General features: G+C 43.3%; 1 protein-coding gene across 2 annotated transcripts in view; it reads left to right on the forward strand.

Moving 5' to 3' along the window:
• Nucleotides 1-11,236: 11,236 nt before the first annotated feature.
• LOC126202910 (serine/threonine-protein kinase NLK) overlaps nt 11,237-20,263 on the forward strand; it is a 462,489-nt gene continuing 453,462 nt past the window's right edge. For both annotated transcript variants that reach the window (XR_007540200.1, XM_049936993.1), the window contains exon 1: nt 11,237-12,132. Coding sequence is in view for 1 of the 2 variants with exons in the window: in XM_049936993.1 (XP_049792950.1) it covers nt 11,903-12,132 (230 nt within the window). In the remaining variant the exon portion in view is untranslated. The remainder of the gene's footprint in view (nt 12,133-20,263) is intronic.

Consider the following 20,263-nt stretch of genomic DNA (forward strand, 5'->3'; position numbering starts at 1 on the left):
AGCGCAACGCAAAATGACTTTCAATAATCCCTACAAAATTATGCCCCTGACTAACATTAACTTATACCTTTCATGAATCACTTACCTCACAAAAAATCTTCGTTACTCGAACTACTGCAATACAGCGAGCGCCACTACTGCCAGCTAAAGAAAAGATTCAAACTACTGATAGGCATAGTTAGCAAATGAAAGATTTTGATAGAGAACAAACAATCTATTTACCTTAATAGTGTTCAAAGGTCATAATATATATAGCAGTTCATGACATCCAATAATACAAATTTACTCTTTCTGATGGACACACGTCCAGATCGTCCGCTTTCAAAAATCCGCCATCTCACTTCCCCACATCCACCACTGCTGGCGGCTCACCTCCAACTGCACAACGCTATGCGCTGTTAACAGCCAACTGCCCAACACTGCAATGGCAGACAACAATGCAAACTAGCCACAGACTGCACACAGCACAGCCAGTGATTTTCGTACAGAGCGCTACGTGGCGTTGCCAATAATAAAACCTAAACAGCCTACTTACAACACCAGGGAGGCGTACGTGAATGGACCGCAAGTAGAGGTGGTAAAGGGAAGGACTCCAGTTCGGAGAGAGATATGACCGCATGCGAACCGCAGTTGTTAGCCCCAATCTGGGCCGCCGATGCGGGAGATGGACTGCCACGGGCGGGAAAAGGAGACTGTAATTCGGATGCTCAGGGGCACTATGAATGTGTGCTGGGTAACTGGCGAGCAGTTGCGCACATCTGATCTGCAGTGGAGGGACACCAGCCTCTACCAGTACACCGGTCAATGGACTCGTTCTAAAAGCTAGAGTCGCTAATCGAACCCCATAGTGGTGCACTTGGTCGAGCAAATGCAATGCTGAAGGCATTGCCGAACCATAAACCGCACTCCCATAGTCAATTGAGGATTGCACAAGGGTTCTGTAGAGCTGCAGCAGCGTACAGCGATCTGCACCCCAATTGGTGTTGCTCAGGCAATGGAGGGCATTGAGGTGCTGCCAGCACTTCTGCTTAAGCTGACGAAGATGAGGGAGCCAAGTCAGTTGAGTGTCAAAAACCAGTCCTAGGAAATGGTATGTCTCCATTACAGTGAGTGGATCGTCATTGAGATAAAGTGTGGGTCCGGATGAACGGTAGGAGGCCGACAGAACTGCATGACACACGACTTTGCGACTGAAAACTGGAAGCCTTGGGCTAGAGCCCATGACTACGCCTTGTGGGTGGCTCCCTGGAGGCGCCGCTCAGCAGCTCAGCAACAACAATTCTGGAGCAGCAGTACGAAGTGCAGAAGTCATCTGCATACAGAGAAGGTGAGACGGACGGCCCGACAGCCACTGCTAGACCATTAATGGCCACTGAAACTACACAGAGACTCAATACAGACCCCTGTGGGACTCCATTCTCCTGGATATGGAAACTACTGAAACTACAGAGAGAAACTACAGAGAGACTCAATACAGACCCCTGTGGGACTCCATTCTCCTGGATATGGATGGAACTATGGGAGTCACCAACTTGGACACGGAACGTATGGAGTGACAGGAAGTTTTGGATAAAAATCGGGAGTAGTCCCCGTAGATCCCACTCGTACAATGTGTCAGGGATATGACTTCGCCAAGTCATGTTGTGTGATTTACTTAAGTCAAAAAAGACAGCTATCAGGTGTTGTCATCTGGAAAAGGCTGTTCTGGTGGCAGACTCAATGGACACAATATTATCAGTGGTAGAGCGACCCTGGCGGAAGCTGCCCTGACATGGAGCCAGCAAGCTACACTACTCCAGGACCTAACCCAAACGCCGACATACCATACGTTCCAGCAGCTTACAAAGAACGTTGGTGAGGCTAATGGGCCGGTAGCTGTCCACACCAACAAGCGGGTTTTTACGGTATTTGAGGACCGGAAGGATGGTGCTCTCCCGCCATCGCACCAGAACCGGTTGAAGATGACGCGAAGATGTCGCTTGTAGTCAGATGAGAGATGTTTAATCATCTGGTTGTGGATTCGATCAGGCCCAGGAGCTGTGTCGACGAAATGTGCAAGGGCACTGAGGAGCTCCCACGCTGTAAATGGGGAAGTTATAGTACTCACTGTGGCGCGAAGTGAATAAGAAGACGTTCCCTTCCAGCCGCCGTTTGAGTGTGCGAAAGGCTGCGAGTAATTCTTCGACGCAGAGGCTCGAGCAAAGTGCTCAACAAAGTGTTCGGCAATCGCGTTGCGTCGGTACATAACCGCCATTTATGGTAATACCGGGGACAGCTGTTGTGGCTTGGTACCCGAAAAGATGTTTGATCTTTGCCCAGACTTGGGAAGGTAACGTGTGGCACCCAGTGGTGGAGGAGTATCTCTCCCAACACTCCTCCTTCCGTTGTTTGATAAGGTAGTGAGCACGTGCACGCAGCCGTTTAAAGGCTGGGACGTGCTCCAGGGAAGGGTGCCTCTTATGACGCTGTAGAGCTCGCCGACACTCCGTAATTGGTTCAGCTACTTCCGACGACCACCAAGGGACTGCCTTACGTCTCACGCACCCTAAAGAGCGAGGGATCACGTTTTCTGCCGCACAAACAATGGTGCTAGTCACCTGCTCATCGATTTTACCATGTGGGGGAGATTCAGCGGTGAGAGCAGAGGTGAAGGTTCCCCAGTCCATCTTGTTTAAAGCCCATCTGGGCAGGTGTCCGCGTGCCTGACGCTGGGGCAGTGACAAAATGGTTCAAATGGCTCTGAGCACTATGGGACTTAACATCTATAGTCATCAGTCCCCTAGAACTTGAACTACTTAAACCTAACTAACCCAAGGACATCACGCAACACCCAGTCATCACGAGGCAGAGAAAATCCCTGACCCCACCAGGAATCGAACCCGGGAACCCGGGCGTGGGAGGGGCAGTGACAGGAAGATGGGGAAGTGGTCACTACCAGACTTGTCATCATGTGCTCTCCAATGGCTAGATGGGAGGAGTCCTGGCCTGCAAATTGATAAATCAATGGCCGAGTAACTACCATGAGCCACGTGTGGCGGCTCCAGTATTTAAGAGGCAGAGGTCGAATTGCGACTGTAAAGTTTCGACATCACTGCCTCGGCCAGTAAGCACGGTACCACCCCACACGGGGTTATGGGCATAAAATCTCTCAGAAGTAGGAAAGGTTTAGGGAGTTTATCAATCAGTGCAGCTAATACATTCAGGGGTACTGCACCATCTGGAGGAAGATATACATTGCAGACAGTTATTTCCTCAGTCGTCCTTATTCTGACAGCCACAGCTTCAAGAGGGGTTTGAAGGGGCACATGTTCACTACATACCGAGTTTAGGACATAAACGCAAACTCCACCTGCCACTCGCTTATAGTCGCTACGATTCCTGTAATATCCTTTATAGCAGTGGAGGGCAGGGGTCCGCATTGCTGGGAACCAGGTTTCCTGGAGGGCAATCCAGATAGCAGGTGTAAAGCTTAACAGTTGCTGTAGCTCAGCCAGGCGGTGGAAAAAACTGCCGCAGTTCCACTGGAGGATGACATCGTGAGAGTGGGAAGACAGCCTGGCAGTGGAAGAAAGCGCTGCAGTTCCACTGGAGGATACCATCGTGAGACTGGGAAGGCATGGAACATTCAGTGAGCCAGTTTACGCCTCAGAGTCACCTGCTGCCACCGATTTGTTGCCTGAGCAGTCTATATCCATGGTGTCTGAGGGTCTGGCGAGAATGTCCTCAGCGGACGCTAAAATACCCATCCCAACCTCAGCTGCAGAGTTTGTAGGTAGCGGTGGTGAGAGTGCCATCGCAATTTCCTTGGTCTTCGGGATTTTCGTTTTGGATTTCTCTCGCTGCTCCTTTGGTTTCCCTGGCTGGGAGGACTTCACTGAATCTGTCTCCGGGACTGAAGATGAGCGTGAAGCCCTACGAATAGCTGCTTTTGGGCTCTTCAGCCATTGGCAGATATTGTCTTTCCCACTAGACGAAACCTGGGAAGGGAGTGACCCAAGGGACCCCTTCCTAGCGAGAGAACCTGAAGAAGACTTACGCTTCTCCGGATTAGAAGTGGAGATGGATGTCCCTGATGGTTGCGGGGGTGTTGCTCCCAAAGTAGGTGGTGCAAGAGAAAGAGGGAGGGATATGCCCCCCCCCCCCCACCATCAAGGGGGCAGGTGTAGTCTTCCGGCTCTGAGAGGTGACTTGGGTTGGCGGAGCTGATGGTGCCAGAACTGTAAGACGGCGGTGTAAGACGATGTCATATGCACAGGATGCATTAGTTCAAATTTTCTCTTAGCCTCAGTGTAGTTCAGTCGGTCCAGGGCCTTGTACTCCATGATTTTCCTTTCTGTCTGGAAAATCCTGCAGTCAGGCGAGCAAGGCAAATGGTGCTATCCACAGTTGACACAGATGGGAGGCGGGGCATATGGAGTATTGGGATGTAATGGGCGTCTGCAGTCTCGGCATGTGATGCTGGAAGTACAGTGGGAAGACATATGGCGGAACTTCCAGCACTTAAAGCACCGCATTGGGCGAGGGATATTGGGCTTTACATCACACCGGTAGACCATCACCTTGACCTTCTCGGGCAATGTATCACCCTCAAAGGCCAAAATGAAGGCACCAGTAGCAACCTGACTATCCTTCGGACCCCCGTGGACACGCTGGACGAAATGTACACCTCGCAGCTTTAAATTGGAGCGCAGCTCATCGTCGGACTCCAAAAGAAGGTTTCTGTGAAATATGATACCCTGGACCATATTTAAGCTGATATGGGGCGTGGTGGCTGCGGAAACTTCCCCAGCTTGTCACAAGCGAGTAACTCCTGAACTGGGCAGAGGATGCTGTTTTTATCAAGACTGACAAAGATCTCATTTTGGACAAGCCCTCCACCTCCCTTAAGTTATCCTCTAAATGATCAACAAAAAACTGAGGCTTCATCGTCATGAAAGATTCCCAATCAGCTCTCGAACATACAAGGTACCAGGGTGAATAAGATATGCTGCCATCCTTAGCCTGATGTTCCTCCCACGGTGTGGCCAGGGAGGGGAACGATTTTGGGCCGTACTTCTGTGCGTTGAACTGACTTTGTGATCGCTTAGAGACTGCTGGTGTTTCACCACCAGCAAGAGATGGACTATACTTCATCACGTGTCATCTGCCCTGATGCCACCCAATCCGAACCAGGGGCTCTCCCCACAGACGCCACCCAGCTGCAGCAAAGGCCACCTGGCAGGATGGCCATTGCCGGGAGTCCCAATGCCCCAGGAGGATGGGTCTCTTCCCCTTGGCATACGTGGGGAGTTAATGGCGCAGGCATCAATAGAGCGATCCCTGTGTGGTCAGGGGGCTACAACCAACAGGGTACATGGCGGCCCTACAACAATGGACTAGCTACCGTGCTGGATATCAGGTGCAAAGAAGTCCATGGTCATTGTCGACCCAGAAATCGGCACTGCATAGTGCATGGTGGAAAGGAAGGTGCCCTCGCCCAAGAGATGGAGAATGGGTAGGACTGCAATGCGACGATGAGGAAGTGGGCTAAAGATCTCATTGCACGATGGACACGATGCACCTTGTAAGGCGCCCTTCCCCAGTTGGCTCGCTCTTCGGGAAAATTTTGAAGAATGGAGGTCAAACCCTACAGGGGACCTTTACATAAAGGCCGAAAAGTGTGAAAATCCTTTTAGTCGCCTCGTACGGCATGCAGGGATACCTCGGGCCTATTCTAAGCCCCGGACCTGCAGGGGGTTATGCATGACATTTGTACAATATTTACTTCTTGTGCAATGAATACTTGCAAGTGTTCCCGAACTTTATGTACAACCTGTATAATTGTGTCCGACCGTATAGCAATGGAAGCAACAGCTGTCATCATTGGCATAAGGAGCACAAGGCCTAAACTTTATTTACATGCAACATCCAACTGTTGTATTGCAATGTGCATGTGAAAAGTAGGCATTATGATAGTTGTTCACATGCAACATACACTGCAAATTTTCTTTTTTCGTAAGTTGTAACAAAACAGCTACATGTCAATCGTACTACATTACAAAATTAAATGCTGTAATATCTGAGATAAAATGGGAATGCACAGTATATTTCCGTGGTGTAATCAGGTTCAGGGATTTTAAACAACCACTTCTCCAGTCTGTTGTCTTATTGTATTAAGAGTATCATAGATGGTTGTATTGATATGGCTTACAAGCACAGTCAGGGGGGGGGGGGGGAGTCGTTGAGTCACTAAAATTGCCACTCTTTAACTAATATAACAGACCTAGTCTGTTTCGACAGATATCATGACACAAGGACTAAATTGTATAGGTTGGAAAACTACGTAGGACTTTCGGTATGTTTTGGAAGGCGACAGGCGACTGTGAGTATTACCCTGACAGAAAACACTAACTGTTAAGACTTCCACTTGACTACCTCACCCATGTGTCTGCTAAAATTGATTTTGCCCTTTGTGTTTCTTATTGACATTCTGCATTACAGATTATCACATTTATCAGAATCTACATGAACTTGGATGTTGTAATAATATTAATGAAGTGGTGGCCCTGTCATTATTTTAGTCAATTGTTGATGGTGATTAACATATTAACACGGACTAATCTTTTATAAAATTTATGGCATAAATTTATTGATTAAAAATAGGACAACAAACACCTGTTAAGCTTGACGACAGACAAACGTGAACTGGTGGCAATACAAATATGCCACAAACAGTCAACACTCACCTGGATGGCGGCTGACTTGCACAGAGCAAGGTTGAACTTTCTCCTTCGATCGAGACACGGATAATGCGGACTGAAATTATCTAACACTGAATAGGCTTTGATGGATTTATTCTGCACAGAAGTTGTACTACATTTGTGCAGCTGAAAACAAGTAGCGAGACTGTAGTATCCTCGTCGCCACTGTAGAGTATTGTACCTTAGGAAGCCAGGGACAGGGTGTTGTTTTGCGTCGCCAGTATCCTCTTTCTACAACACACATGCACACGTGGATTAATATGGCTCTTTATTTACATGAAGCTGCTGTTTAACTTTAGTACAGTCCATGTTCGTGGTACAAGCTCATCAGTAATTGTCCCCTTGCAGACAATATCGGTAATCCCGCTACAGTCACAATTCTGATGCTATGTACTGTCGTAGCCGGTGAGGTGAACTGAGCACGCACTGCAACTCACTGACAGACACCAACTGGAGTGTGAGGGCGGCGGTGGCGTGTGCCTCTGGCCTGTCACGTGATAGCCGCACTCGGTCCCGCACCTACTGTCGATCTTCGCGCTGCACATTTGCCGACTGGTGTGCTGCAAACAGCTTATGCCAACTCCGAGACTGTGACCCTGTTTGCCCTAACAAACTGGAGCAGCAGTACAGTACTCCTCTTCTCGATGTGCCACACTGTCTCAGGTGACGGTTGTGGTTCGAGCGTCTGCAGCGTGCTGACGTGCGGCACCTGTAATTCGCGACTGCAGGCACGAAATGCGCAAAGTAGCGAATGGCGATCGGTTAGGTGAATCGCAATTGCTCTCCAATGAAGTGCTGAAATCTCAGCAGATTCCATCATATGACACTCCTATTCACCGGCCATACCGTGAACCAATTTGACTCACTTCTATGGCAGTGTGCACAGTGAGATCAAATGTGAAGGCGGCAGACCTGTCGCGAATAAGATTGCCCTCGGCCTAGCGAGTTGTTCGAGAGGACTGAGGTCTAAACTGTCGGTACAGCGGAGTCACCACCACAAGCTCCTCCGACGAGACAAGTGCTACTGTAAAGTCACGGTCAGGACGTGTGTCCCGAGTGCAACCTACTCCTGACAAAAGTCGAGACCAGAATCCTCTCGAGACTAGAGTCTAAATCAAAGGACGAAGTTATTCCTCTCCTCACTTCCCATCAAACCTCGGTAAACTCTACAAAAGTATACGCACAACTGCCCCCACAAGAGTTTTGTACCAATCGAAAGACTCTGACAACTCCATTTCTCACCTCTAACACATCTACATCTACATTTATACTCCGCAAGCCACCCAACGGTGTGTGGCGGAGGGCACTTTACATGCCACTGTCATTACCTCCCTTTCCTGTTCCAGTCGCGTATGGTTCGCGGGAAGAACGACTGTCTGAAAGCCTCCGTGCGCGCTCGAATCTCTCTAATTTTACATTCGTGATCTCCTCGGGAGGTATAAGTACGGGGAAGCAATATATTCGATACCTCATCCAGAAACGCACCCTCTCGAAACCTGGACAGCGAGCTACACCGCGATGCAGAGTGCCTCTCTTGCTGAGTCTGCCACTTGAGTTTGCTAAACATCTCCGTAACGCTATCACGCTTACCAAATAACCCGGTGACGAAACGCGCCGCTCTTCTTTGGATCTTCTCTATCTCCTCTGTCAACCCGACCTGCTATGGATCCCACACTGACGAGCAATACACAAGTATAGGTCGAACCAGTATTTTGTTAGCCAGCTCCTTTGTTGATGGACTACATTTTCTAAGGACTCTCCCAATGAATCTCAACCTGGCACCCGCCTTACCAACAATTAATTTTATATGATAATTCCACTTCAAATCGTTCCGTACGCATACTCCCAGATATTTTACAGGAGTAACTGCTACCAGTGTTTGTTCCGCTATCATATAATCATACAATAAGGGATCCTTCTTTCTATGTATCCGCAATACATTACATTTGTCTATGTTAAGGGACAGTTGCCACTCCCTGCACCAAGTGCCTACCCGCTGCGGATCTTCCTGCATTTCGCTACAATTTTCTAATGCTGCAACTTCTCTGTATACTACAGCATCATCCGCGAAAAGCCGCATGGAACTTCCGACACTATCTACTAGGTCATTTATATATATTGTGAAAAGCAATGGTCCCATAACCCTCCCCTGTTGCAAGCCAGAGGTTACTTTAACGTCTATAGACGTCTCTCCATTGAGAACAACATGCTGTGTTCTGTTTGCTGGAAACTCATCAATCCAGCCACACAGCTGATCTGATATTCCGTAGGCTCTTACTTTGTTTATCAGGCGACTGTGCGGAACTGTATCGAACGCCTTCCGGAAGTCAAGGAAAATGGCATCTACCTGGGAGCCTGCATCTAATATTTTCTGAGTCTCATGAACAAATAAAGCGAGTTGGGACTCACACGATCGCTGTTTCCGGAATCCATGTTGATTCCTACAGAGTCGATTCTGGGTTTCCAGAAATGGCATGATACGCGAGCAAAAAACATGTTCTAAAATTCTACAATAGATCGATGTCAGATATATAGGCCTATAGTTTTGAGCATCTGCTCGACGACCCCTCTTGAAAACTGCAACTACCTGTGCTCTTTTCCAATCATTTGGAACCTTCCATTCCTCTAGAGACTTGCGGTACACGGTTTTAGAAGAGGGGCAAGTTCTTTCGCGTAGAATCGAATTGGTATCCCGTCAGGTCCAGTGGACTTGACTCTGCACTACTCCTTGGCCAATCGTAATCAAAGTTTACATGTTGTTCTCTTTTCAGGAGAAGCAGCCAAACCGTTACTCGCATATTGCAACGGTCACTTTAGGCAGTCTGTTTTGAGTTTCCGTATAGCTCTAAAGTAATCAACGCATTTTTCATGGAGATCATTATATGGACAGCCCGAATATTACCCCGTGTAAGCCCAGGGGACATAGCTAACGTAAGAGAAGTGTCCCAATACAGATCGTTTCAGAGTCGCCATAAATGTTACATTCCTTCTAAAATTGTTTTGATGGCCTGAGGCTTCCCAAAAAACTCTGCGGACAGAGGGACGACGCCACCTTATGGCTCCCCCATTAGCGTCCGGTCCACGGTGACTATACAAACACGGGAAATTTTAAGGCCGCCATCCCTCTTCAGAAAGGAAGTTTGCGACAATGTCATAATACGTTGGCCGGGCGACCTAGGATTACTCTCGCGCTCCTGCTGCTATGGCAAGGGGCGCCCAACATGGAGGTCTAGGTAGGCAGTTTTTCCGCCTCTTTGACCAAACGCATTGTCAGCACACCAGTGCGAGAAATTCTTGGGCCCAGCATTCTATCCCCTGAAAGTGCTTCGAGAGGATCCTTTCCCTAATAGCTGCACGTGGCTTTCAATCCCCAAACGCCAAATGCAAGATTTACTGTTAAATGACCAAACTGCCTGCTTGTTCTCATCTCTAGAAAATACTATTCGAAGGAGAGCCACCATAAAGATCCCGCATGCATTAACAATGTACATGCTCCCATCACTGCTTGCTCATGCTGGTAACTTCCAGTTGTCTTACAAAAATGATGTCTTGGGTGTAAAATCAACATTAAATGGTACCCTTGAATATGGAGCATAGTGAGAGAGTGACTAGTCCTCTCTCAAGGTGACACAAGGAAAGTATTACATCCCAGAAAACGGATAGTTATCCACCCACTTCTAGAGGTGTACTGGAATTCTGAGGGCGGGAGAGAGGGACAAGGTGTCCAATTCGCCCCCCCCCCCCTCCTTCCTACCCCGCCGCTACCGCATTTGCCTCCGTAGACGCCTATGCTTGCAGGATCTCTTTAGAAATCAAAGGCAGAATAGCTGTAAGGAATAGCAGTAAATCGGCTACGACAGCTTTCATCAGACATATTTTATTTTGCTAATATTTACATATATCAGATTGACCTTTATTTTTCCTGAATTCAGCATAGTGAGAAATATTCAGAGGCAATGTGTTATAGCAAAAGCGTGTTAGGGTCAATAATTCTGAAAAGGACTTTAATAATATTGTTTAAAATTAATTTTGCTCCTGAGTAAACTGCATAGTGCCCAGCAGTTTGTCGTCCTTGTGAAAGAGCGCAATTGTTCATCTTTAATACGAGTTAGAGCGACACTAAGTGAAGAGCTACAGTTAAAGCTTTAAGATAATTTTCAGATTAACTTCCGGTAACATGGATCCAAAACAAGAATGATATCGTTATCGTTGTCTTTGCCACAACTGGAACATAGTAATAATACTACAGCAATTTATGCAGAGTTCAGTGACGTGCTTTGAACTGCGGACCAGATTAATATTTAGTGATTGCAGTATATCAGGTATTTCCTGAAGAAAGAAAACTGCACATTACCCGTAAGTACGCTTTCCTCTGTGGATTTCAATTTGGCGCCGAAGCCGCTAGGAGCGCTAGTGCGCATGCGGAATCACGTGACTAGCTTTGTGCAGCTGTTTGTTCGCTTTGGCTTCGCTGCAGTCGTTGGATTCCCTTTGTCTGGAGGGACGCAGTGCTTGGGGAGGTTGCGTGTTGCTGCGAGTGTTGTGATGGTGCATTACTGACAAGTGTGTGATGGGTAGAAAGTTCTCAAAAACGATAACTTTTGCGACGTTACCCATATTAATGTGTGTATTTTTCGTTCTGGAGAGTTCTAACAATACGAGAGAAGATTCGCATGAATGAAGGACTCAGACATGAAAGCAAGGGCAAGACTTCGACGAATACCGTGTTAAAATTAATAGAGTAGTGAGTAGCAATATTTTGTGTCACGTATTGGTGAAATTAATGTTCGTGGTTTAACGACAGATGGAGTGAAGTGATATATATGTATATGAATTGAAAAAGCAAGACAGGAAAAGGAATGAGACAACGTGCAAAGAGGCTGCTGCAACACATGTTTCGTGCCGTTTACGTGGAATCGTACGTCTTTGTACTTCAGGAGACGACGTTGAGGACTCAGCGTATTATCCAGATGTGGCTGTGATATTGAAAATCTTTTCTCTCTTTCTCCGCCAGTTGACAACACCAAGAACAGAAAAATTCGTTCAAGAATTTAATTCTGAAGTTATTCGAGCGATTAAAGGATTTCATCGACGTACGAAGACAACCGACAAAAGACCATTCTCGGGACGGATGTTTCTGACCCGTGTTCGATAGCAACTTCATGGCTGTAGTTGGTCCCAGCAGACACTCCAGAGTGTCCATGTCCGTGTCGATGCCGCTCATGCCTGGCGGGGGAGGAGGGGGAGGACACCAACAAGCCATATTAGCAGCTGCCCAGCCTTATTACCACCCACAACATTCTCACCAAACGCCAGCAACGCCTGCACATTCTCACACACAGGATGTGCAACCGGATAGACCAATCGGTTATGGAGCTTTCGGAGTCGTTTGGTAAGTACATTTTACATAATGAGATTATTGACAATTGCTGCGATCAATTTCATTGCTTTCCCTTAATACTGTATTAATTATTCATGAGGAATCCATCCCTCTAAATATCTTTGGTGTGGTTGTTAAAGACATGGCTGTAAAAGCGGGCTGTGAGATGATGCAAAACATGACATTATTTGCATATGGTTCTCAAAATTTTGACATTTGATTTTAATAAGTTAATATTTGTGATGCATTTACGTTGTCTCTTAGCCAAAACCAATTGGCGGAATTTGTTTTTGCTTTTAATATTGATAGTAAACATGTCTCCCAGATCATGTATTGTTTAGATTAAAAACAAGACATTGAAATTGCTTGAATTAAGTTATTCGTTGAAAATAGAAATTTTAATTTTGTGCGTAGAGATTTGCTTCTAATTAAAGTGTAGAGTGAAAAAATGGCGTGTTATTTGTAAAGTTCGCTTTCTGTTTTTCTCATTCACCAAAATTACGTATAATGTTCAAACTATAGATGAATGGTCGTGGCTGTGCGACAATTTGCAAAATTGCAATTAACTGCAAATAACAAAGAGTTGGGCGTTGAAGATATGCTGTGTACATTTCTTTTGTCTAGTTGTGTAATTTCCTTAAGTAATGGAATTCTCTATAGCGAAATCAGATTATTCGCTTACGATATGTATAAAAACTTAACAAGGCTCCAATGACTTGTTAAGAAAGAAAGCAAGCCTTAGCGTTGAATGTCGTGCTCATTGTGGAAGCTGTAGTTAGGATACTATTACTCCCAACATACATAGAGTTAAGGATTTATTTGGAAATATGTTTATATCTCTAACCGAATTATCAGTAAACTTAACTACGATAAGTGTTTAGTGCCTTCGTTGATGTATTTGGTTGGATCTCATGAATAAGGTGCTTACGTTACTACATTATGATTGATATGTTTTACGACGGCAGTTTTGTTACTAACAAACATGTGCCAATTGCTCGGCATCATTCTTGTCAGAGAATTTTTACTTAGACTGTGACGTGTTTCAATTTGGGTGAACCATAATTAGTGCGTTGTTGGTAATTACTGAGATCTACTTTCGTTTGTTTACGTGGGCCTATCATGGGTGGCAAAGGTTGACTGGTTGCAGTTCGTCAGTAGAAGTTGGCTACAAAACTGACACTAGAATGTTGTGTATTTGTGTTCAGATATCGTAATTTCCTCGAGCGTTTACAGTTGTGTTTCTGGTCATTCTACTTCTGTGTAAGTCATGATCATTCTTTGATGTTTATTAGGTGCTCATTGGATGTCTTAGCAATGCAGCGAATTGTCATATTGCAGACTGAAGACCCATCTTATTTTCTTTTAGTGGCAGTTTTCCGCAACAACTATATAATTGTATCATTTAAAACGCTTTTTATGTGCTGTATACAATTCACATATAGGCCTAACTTTTCATGTAAAATGCAAGTGCGTTAATAGTTGGGTATGTCTCAGTGATGACTGAAATCCTTGTAACAGATTGAAAGTTGTACTTTTTCCATTGTTTTTCTTGATTTTAACATGTTTAAATCGGAAGTTGTGTATTGTGGTTGATACTATAGGGTCATGTACTTGTCACTGTCGTTGCCATCATATATTTGTTTCGTTTCTTCATTTGTTTCGTTAAGGGTGCCAGTGTTATCAAATTTATGTTCACTTTTCCGGCTCCATGTTTGCGTGTTTTATTATTATTATTATTATTATTATTAAGAAGAAGACGGATGGGGTTTGTGAGACTGTTAGGAATTTTATTTACTCTGCTGTTCTGTGAGTAACAACTGGTGAGCTGTTTGACAAGTTCACTTTAACATTTAAGAGTAATTTCTTCTCCGCCATTGTTTTGGAAATGATAGTTTTCTTGTAAAATTAGCATGTTTATTTTATTATTTGTTCCAATCATTTGAATGCCATTTTTATTGTTGGTCTGAGATTCATATCTCTTGAATGCCCTACAAATGTCACTTCGTTCATTCTGTATTTCCAAGCTGTGATATATTGGCTGTAGTTGAAGTTAACTTTACTGCTGCTTTGTCCCATGTACACCCTACCACATCTATTGCATTGTTATAGATATGTTCCTCCTTTCTGGTAGATGCCTTTGTTGTTGTTCTTAGTAGGCTTTGTATTTCTGCACAGTACTACCTGTGTGAAAGCCATGTTTTCTTGTCTTTTGAAAACGTCTGTTTTCTTTTATGCATGAGTTTGTTTCTGTATGTCATTGTGTACCACTGCAAGTCTTCCTTTTTGTTAGGAGTGCATTGTGCTGTTCTTTCCTTGTGTTAGCTTGTATGTGTTGTCATGTTGTGTTTTTATTTGTAAATGAGTGTGTTGTGTCATTAGTTCTAGTAAATTGAGTATTTCATTAATGTGTTTATTTGGAAGTTGGCTGTTGGAAATTAAAAAAAAAAACACCAGCAGGCAAAATTGTCCATGTCTTCTTCAGTCCACTTTCACCAGCCTTTCCTTGTTGCTTTGACTGTCATTTTGACTCCCGTGTGTAGTGATGGATCCAGGTTCCATCAGCAGTCACTACCTGCACAAAGAGTTGTGCCCGCTTCGTCTTCAGTGCTTATCCATCAATTTTCACTAAGCCAAAAAATGTTATTCAATAATGGTTCAGACTCTGCATGACCTTCATTCAATTCCGTTTTGATTTGTAAAGCAATCGAGTAATTCAAATGAAAATGTATAGTAACATGCAACATTTGGTTTTCTCCATTCTCAACACTGACTAGTTCACATGGTTCTCAGCAGTGAACTATATGCTGTACATTGTTGAAATTCTTTATACGATGCCACAGCAAAAATGTTCCAATCTCTCATGGAAATTCACCAGATGTATTTCTATGTAGAATGACAAAAGGGTAGCTGTATCTGGAATTTTTACATCTTTTATGAGTTTTATTAACTGTGTGGTTTCCTTTATAGTTCTGTCATATTCTGCTTTATAGTTTTTCAAACAGTGATTCTAAAATGGGTTCTGTAAAAGTTTGTTAGTGGGACTTTGGGAGAAGTTTACAATGGGTCCTGACAGAAATGTTCTGATTACGGAGTTTCGGTTGGCATCAGAGGATGGCTGCAGTGGGATTTTTTATTTTTTTATTAATTTCCTTTTTTCGCTGTCCTCTAGTGTGATTTTGTGGTCTGATTGTTGGGTCTGATTCTGTTTTGATAATATTTTGTGAAATTACTTTCTTGTGTTATGTCAATGTGTTCATAAAACTACTGTAATTCCTTTCCCTGCTTTTGACAATGTTTTCAGTTTAGTCTCTCCTGCTGAGTTGTGTTGTTATGGTCTTAAATCCAGAGACCGGTTTGATGCAGCTCTCCATGCTACCCTATCCTGTGAATGCTTCTTTATCTCCAAGTAACTACTGCAACCTACATACCTCTGAATCTGCTTAGTATATTCATCTCTTGTTCTCCCTCTATGATTTGTACCTTCCACGTGTCCCTCGAGTACTAAATTAGTGATCTGTTCATGTCTCAGTATGTGTACTACCAATCGATCCCTTCTTTTCGTCAGGTTGTACCACAAATTCCTCTTCTCCACAATGCTATTCAGTACCTCCTCCTCATTTGTCATGTGATCCACCCATCTATTCTTCACCATTCTTCTGTAGCACCACATTTCGAAAGCTTCTATTCTCCTCCTGTCTAAACTATTTATCATCCATGTTTTGCTTCCATTCATGGCTGCACTCCATACAAATACTTTCAGAAAAGACTTCCTGACACTTCAATCTACACATGATGTTAGCAAATTTCTCTTCTTCAGAAAGTCTTTCCTTGCCGTAGCCAGTCTACATTTTATATTCTCACTACTTCGACAGTTGTCAGCCGTGGTGGCTGAGCAGTTGTAGGCGCTTCAGTCCAGAACCACATGGCTGCTACGGTCGCAGGTTCGAATCCTGCCTCGGGCATGGGTGTGTGTGCCATCCTTAGGGTAGTTAGGTTTAAGTAATTCTAAGTTCTAGGGGACTGATGACCTCAGATATTACGTCCCATAGTGCTCAATGCCATTTGAACAATTTTTACTTCGACAATCTCAGTTATTTTGCTCCCCAAATAGCAAAACTCATCTACTTTAAGTATCTCATTTCCTAATCTAACACCCTCAGCATCACCTGATTTAATTCGAATACATCCCATTATCTTTGTTTTGCCTTTGTTGATGTTCTTCATCTTATATCCTCCTTTCAAGACGAATGTCCATTCTGTGCAACTGCTCTTCCTGGTCCTCTGCTGCCTGTGACAGAATTAAAGTGTCATCGGTGAACCTCAAAGTTTTTATTTCTTCTCCATGCATTTTAATTCCTGCTCTGAATTTTTCTTTTGTTTCCTGTACTGCTTGCTCGATATATAGATTGAATAACATCGGGGAGAGGCTACAGCCCTGTCTCACTCCCTTCCCAACCACTGCTTCCCTTTCATGTCCCTCGACTCATAACTGCCATCTGGTTTCTGAACAAATTGTAAATAGCCTTTTGCTCCCAGTATTTTACCCCCTGCCACCTTCAGAATTTGAAAGAGAGTATTCCGGTCAACATTGTCAAAAGCTTTCTGTAAGTCTACAAATGCTAGAAATGTAAGTTTGCCTTTCCTTAACCTATATTCTAAGATATGTCGTAGAGTCAGTATTGCGTCACCTGTTCCAATATTTCTACAGAATCCAAACTGATCTTCCCCGAGGTCTGCTTCTACCAGTTTTTTCATTCGCCTCTCAAGAATTCACATAGTGTTTTGCAACTGTGACTTTTTAAACTGCTGGTTTGGTAATTTTTACACTTGTCAACGCCTTCTTTCTGTAGCATTGGAATAATTATATTCTTCTTGAAGTCTGAGGGTATTTCGCCTGTATCATACATCTTGCTCAGCAGATGGTAGACTTTTGTCAGGGCTGGCTCCACCAAGGCTGTCAGTAGTTCTAATAGAATGTTATCTACTCCCAGGACTTTTTTTCGACTTAGGTCTTTCAGTGCTCTGTCAAACTCTTCACGCAGTTTCGTATCTCCTATTTCATCTTCATCTACGTCCTCTTCCATTTCCATAATTTTGGCCTCAAATGTATCGCCCTTGTATAGCCTCTATATATTCCTTCCATCTTTCTGCTTTCCCTTCTTTGCGTATGAATGGTTTTCCATCTGAGCTCTTGATATTCTAACAGGAGGTTCTCTTTTCTCCAAAGGTCTTTAACATACCTATAGGCAGTGTCTGTCTAACCCCTAGTGATATATGCCTCTCCATCCTTATATTCCTCCTTGCTTAGCCATTTTGCACTTCCAGTTGATCTCATTTTTGAGACATTTGTATTCCTTTTTGCCTGCATCATTTACTGCATTTTTATATTTTCTCCTTTCATAAATTAAATTCAGTATCTCTTCTGTTGCCCAAGGATTTCTGCTAGCTCTTATCTTTTTACCTGCTTGATCCTCTGCTGCCTTCACCATTCCTAATCTCTCAAAGTTTCCCATTCTTTTTCCACTGTATTTCTTTTCCCCATTCTTGCCAGTCGTTCCCTAATGCTCTTTCTGAAACTCTCTCAAATCTTTTGTTCATTCAGTTTATCCAGGTCTCATCTCCTTAAATTCCTACCTGTTTTCAGTTTCTTCAGTTTTAATGTACAATTCACCAATAAATTGTGGTCAGAGTCCACATCTGCCCCTGGAAATGCCTTACAATTTAAAACCTGGTGTCTAAATCTCTGTATGACCATGATATATATTTTTAAAAAATCTCCTAGTGTCTGCAGGCATCTTCCACGTATACAACCTCCTTTCACGATTCTTAAATCAAGTTTTAGCGATGATTAAATTATGCTCTGTGCAGAATTCTACCAGGCAGCTTTCTCTTTCGCTCCTTACTCCCAGTCCATATTCGCCTACTACTTTTCCTTCTCTTCCATTTCCTACTATTGAATTCTAGTCCCCCATGACTATTATCTGAATAATTTCTTTTATCGTATCATACATTTCTTCAGTCTCTTCTTCATCTGTGGAGTTAGTTGGCATATGAACTATTACTACTGTCGTAGCTGTGGGTTTCGTGTCCATCTCGGCTACAATAATGCTTTCACTATGCTGTTCGTAGTAGCTTATCTGCACTCCTATTTTTTTATTCAGTATTAAACCTATTCCTGCATTACTCCTATTTTGATATCTGTATCACTGAGGCACGCAAGCCATCCTACCAACGTCATTGTCCACGATTCATGTGTGTACTGCTGAGTATTGTGTGTTATGTGTTCTGTCTTTGTTGTTGTCATTCAGCATTTTCATGTCTATTGTAATTTTGTTGTGTTATGTGTCACCAATTTAGTATTGGAGACTATTGAAATTTGGGATCTCTGATGTCATCACGGTGGTGGACGGCGCTACGTCACGCATATTCAGTATTGTGACCATGTCACTTATTACATCCCCAAAGATTAACAGTGTGTAGTATTTAACTCCTGCAGTAAAATGAAAGTAATGGCAAAACTGCTGGAGGTAGGGGATTTTGGGTGGGAACAAACTAAATATTACAGTAACAACCACAACAGGGTTGCGTACCAGTATTCACTCAAAAATGGTGTACACTAAATCATCAACGATCACCCGAATCTAAAAACGCGGACAACCACCCCATTCATAGCATAGATATCTCATGACCTATGTAACTCAAACAAAGACAGTGATACCGGCAACCCACAAACTCGATAGCACAAATTCACTTGACCTATTTAGCTCAAACTAAGCTCCACCATGACAACTCAAAACCATCAGAACTAAGTATTACTAAAACCTAACAAGACCAAAATAACAACAATACACTATATGATACCCACCACTATAAATGAATAAATGGGTAGTTCCATGTCAGTTTAACACAGAAAAGTAATATTTTCAACCTGACCATCTGATTTCTTTCAAATTTGTTGCATCCAATGATACAGATAGCGAGATTGACAGTTACAAATTTGCAGAGTATATGGCAATTGTGAAGTAAGTTACATGTCTGCAAAGTTTCGAAATTGTGTAGAATTTTATAAGATTTTTCATATTCAAGGTCATTGATCCGAAACTTTGATCTTGAATACCTCAAAACGTCTCACCTTCAATTTCTTTTAAAAACAATGTATTGTATTTTTACATTATGCTACTATATAGATGATAAATATCAAGATGGCACAGCAAGGGCATCATGCCCAAAAATTTGTCAAAAGTGCAAGAGGTAGCACATAATATGAAACAAGTTATTAAAAAATACTGTTCATAAGTGATGTGCAAAAATATTGTTTATATGATTATGTTGGTATTATGGTCCACTTACAGTGTAGCTTCAATTAAAAGGCTGTAAAATGGGGTTACATATTGTTTCAGATATCTCCAATTTGTTAGTGTTCAGTAGATCTTGTGGAGAGAGAGAGAGACTGTCCTTTGGCAGGTGTCACTGGACCCAGTATTTTAAGGACGTCATAGTCAGTTACGGCAGGAATAAGAAGTAATGGAGATGGTTCATACGGATTTAAGAAGTAGTGTACTTCATTTGTTTCTTCATTATTTTGTAAGTTTTGTGCAACTCACCAGTGTTATACATACAGGCAATAAATATATTTACATCTATTAAGAGCATTTCTACCACATAGCAATCACCGACTCCTCTTTGCTCACGAAAGAAGCAGAATATGTCTTTGTTTTTGGTATACTTTTGTTAATAGATATTACACAGTGAGTACTATAGATACCTGCCATTGTATTTGCATTCTTGAAATGTTTCTTGAGCTCGGCAGTGTCTTAATCATCATGGGAAACTGACTTACAACTGAAAACACATGAAGGAATAATAATAATAATTATTATTGTTATTATTATTATTCTATTGGGCAGCACATCCACCTGAAGAGTAGTAAAAAGGCTTTGGAATTGGAAAGCAAGTATTAATTTTATCTGTGTTGAGAAAAAGCTGAAATCATTAAAATTGATCAAAGCTCTTGACCCTGATGGAATACCTGTCAGATTCTATACTGAATTGGCCCCCCTTCTAACCACAATCTCTTGTAGAGCCCTGAACAAAGAACTGTACCCATTTCTTGGAAATATGCACAGGTCGCACCTGTCTACAA

This window comes from Schistocerca nitens, chromosome 1 (genome assembly GCF_023898315.1).
Source record: "Schistocerca nitens isolate TAMUIC-IGC-003100 chromosome 1, iqSchNite1.1, whole genome shotgun sequence".
Taxonomy (NCBI): domain Eukaryota; kingdom Metazoa; phylum Arthropoda; class Insecta; order Orthoptera; family Acrididae; genus Schistocerca; species Schistocerca nitens.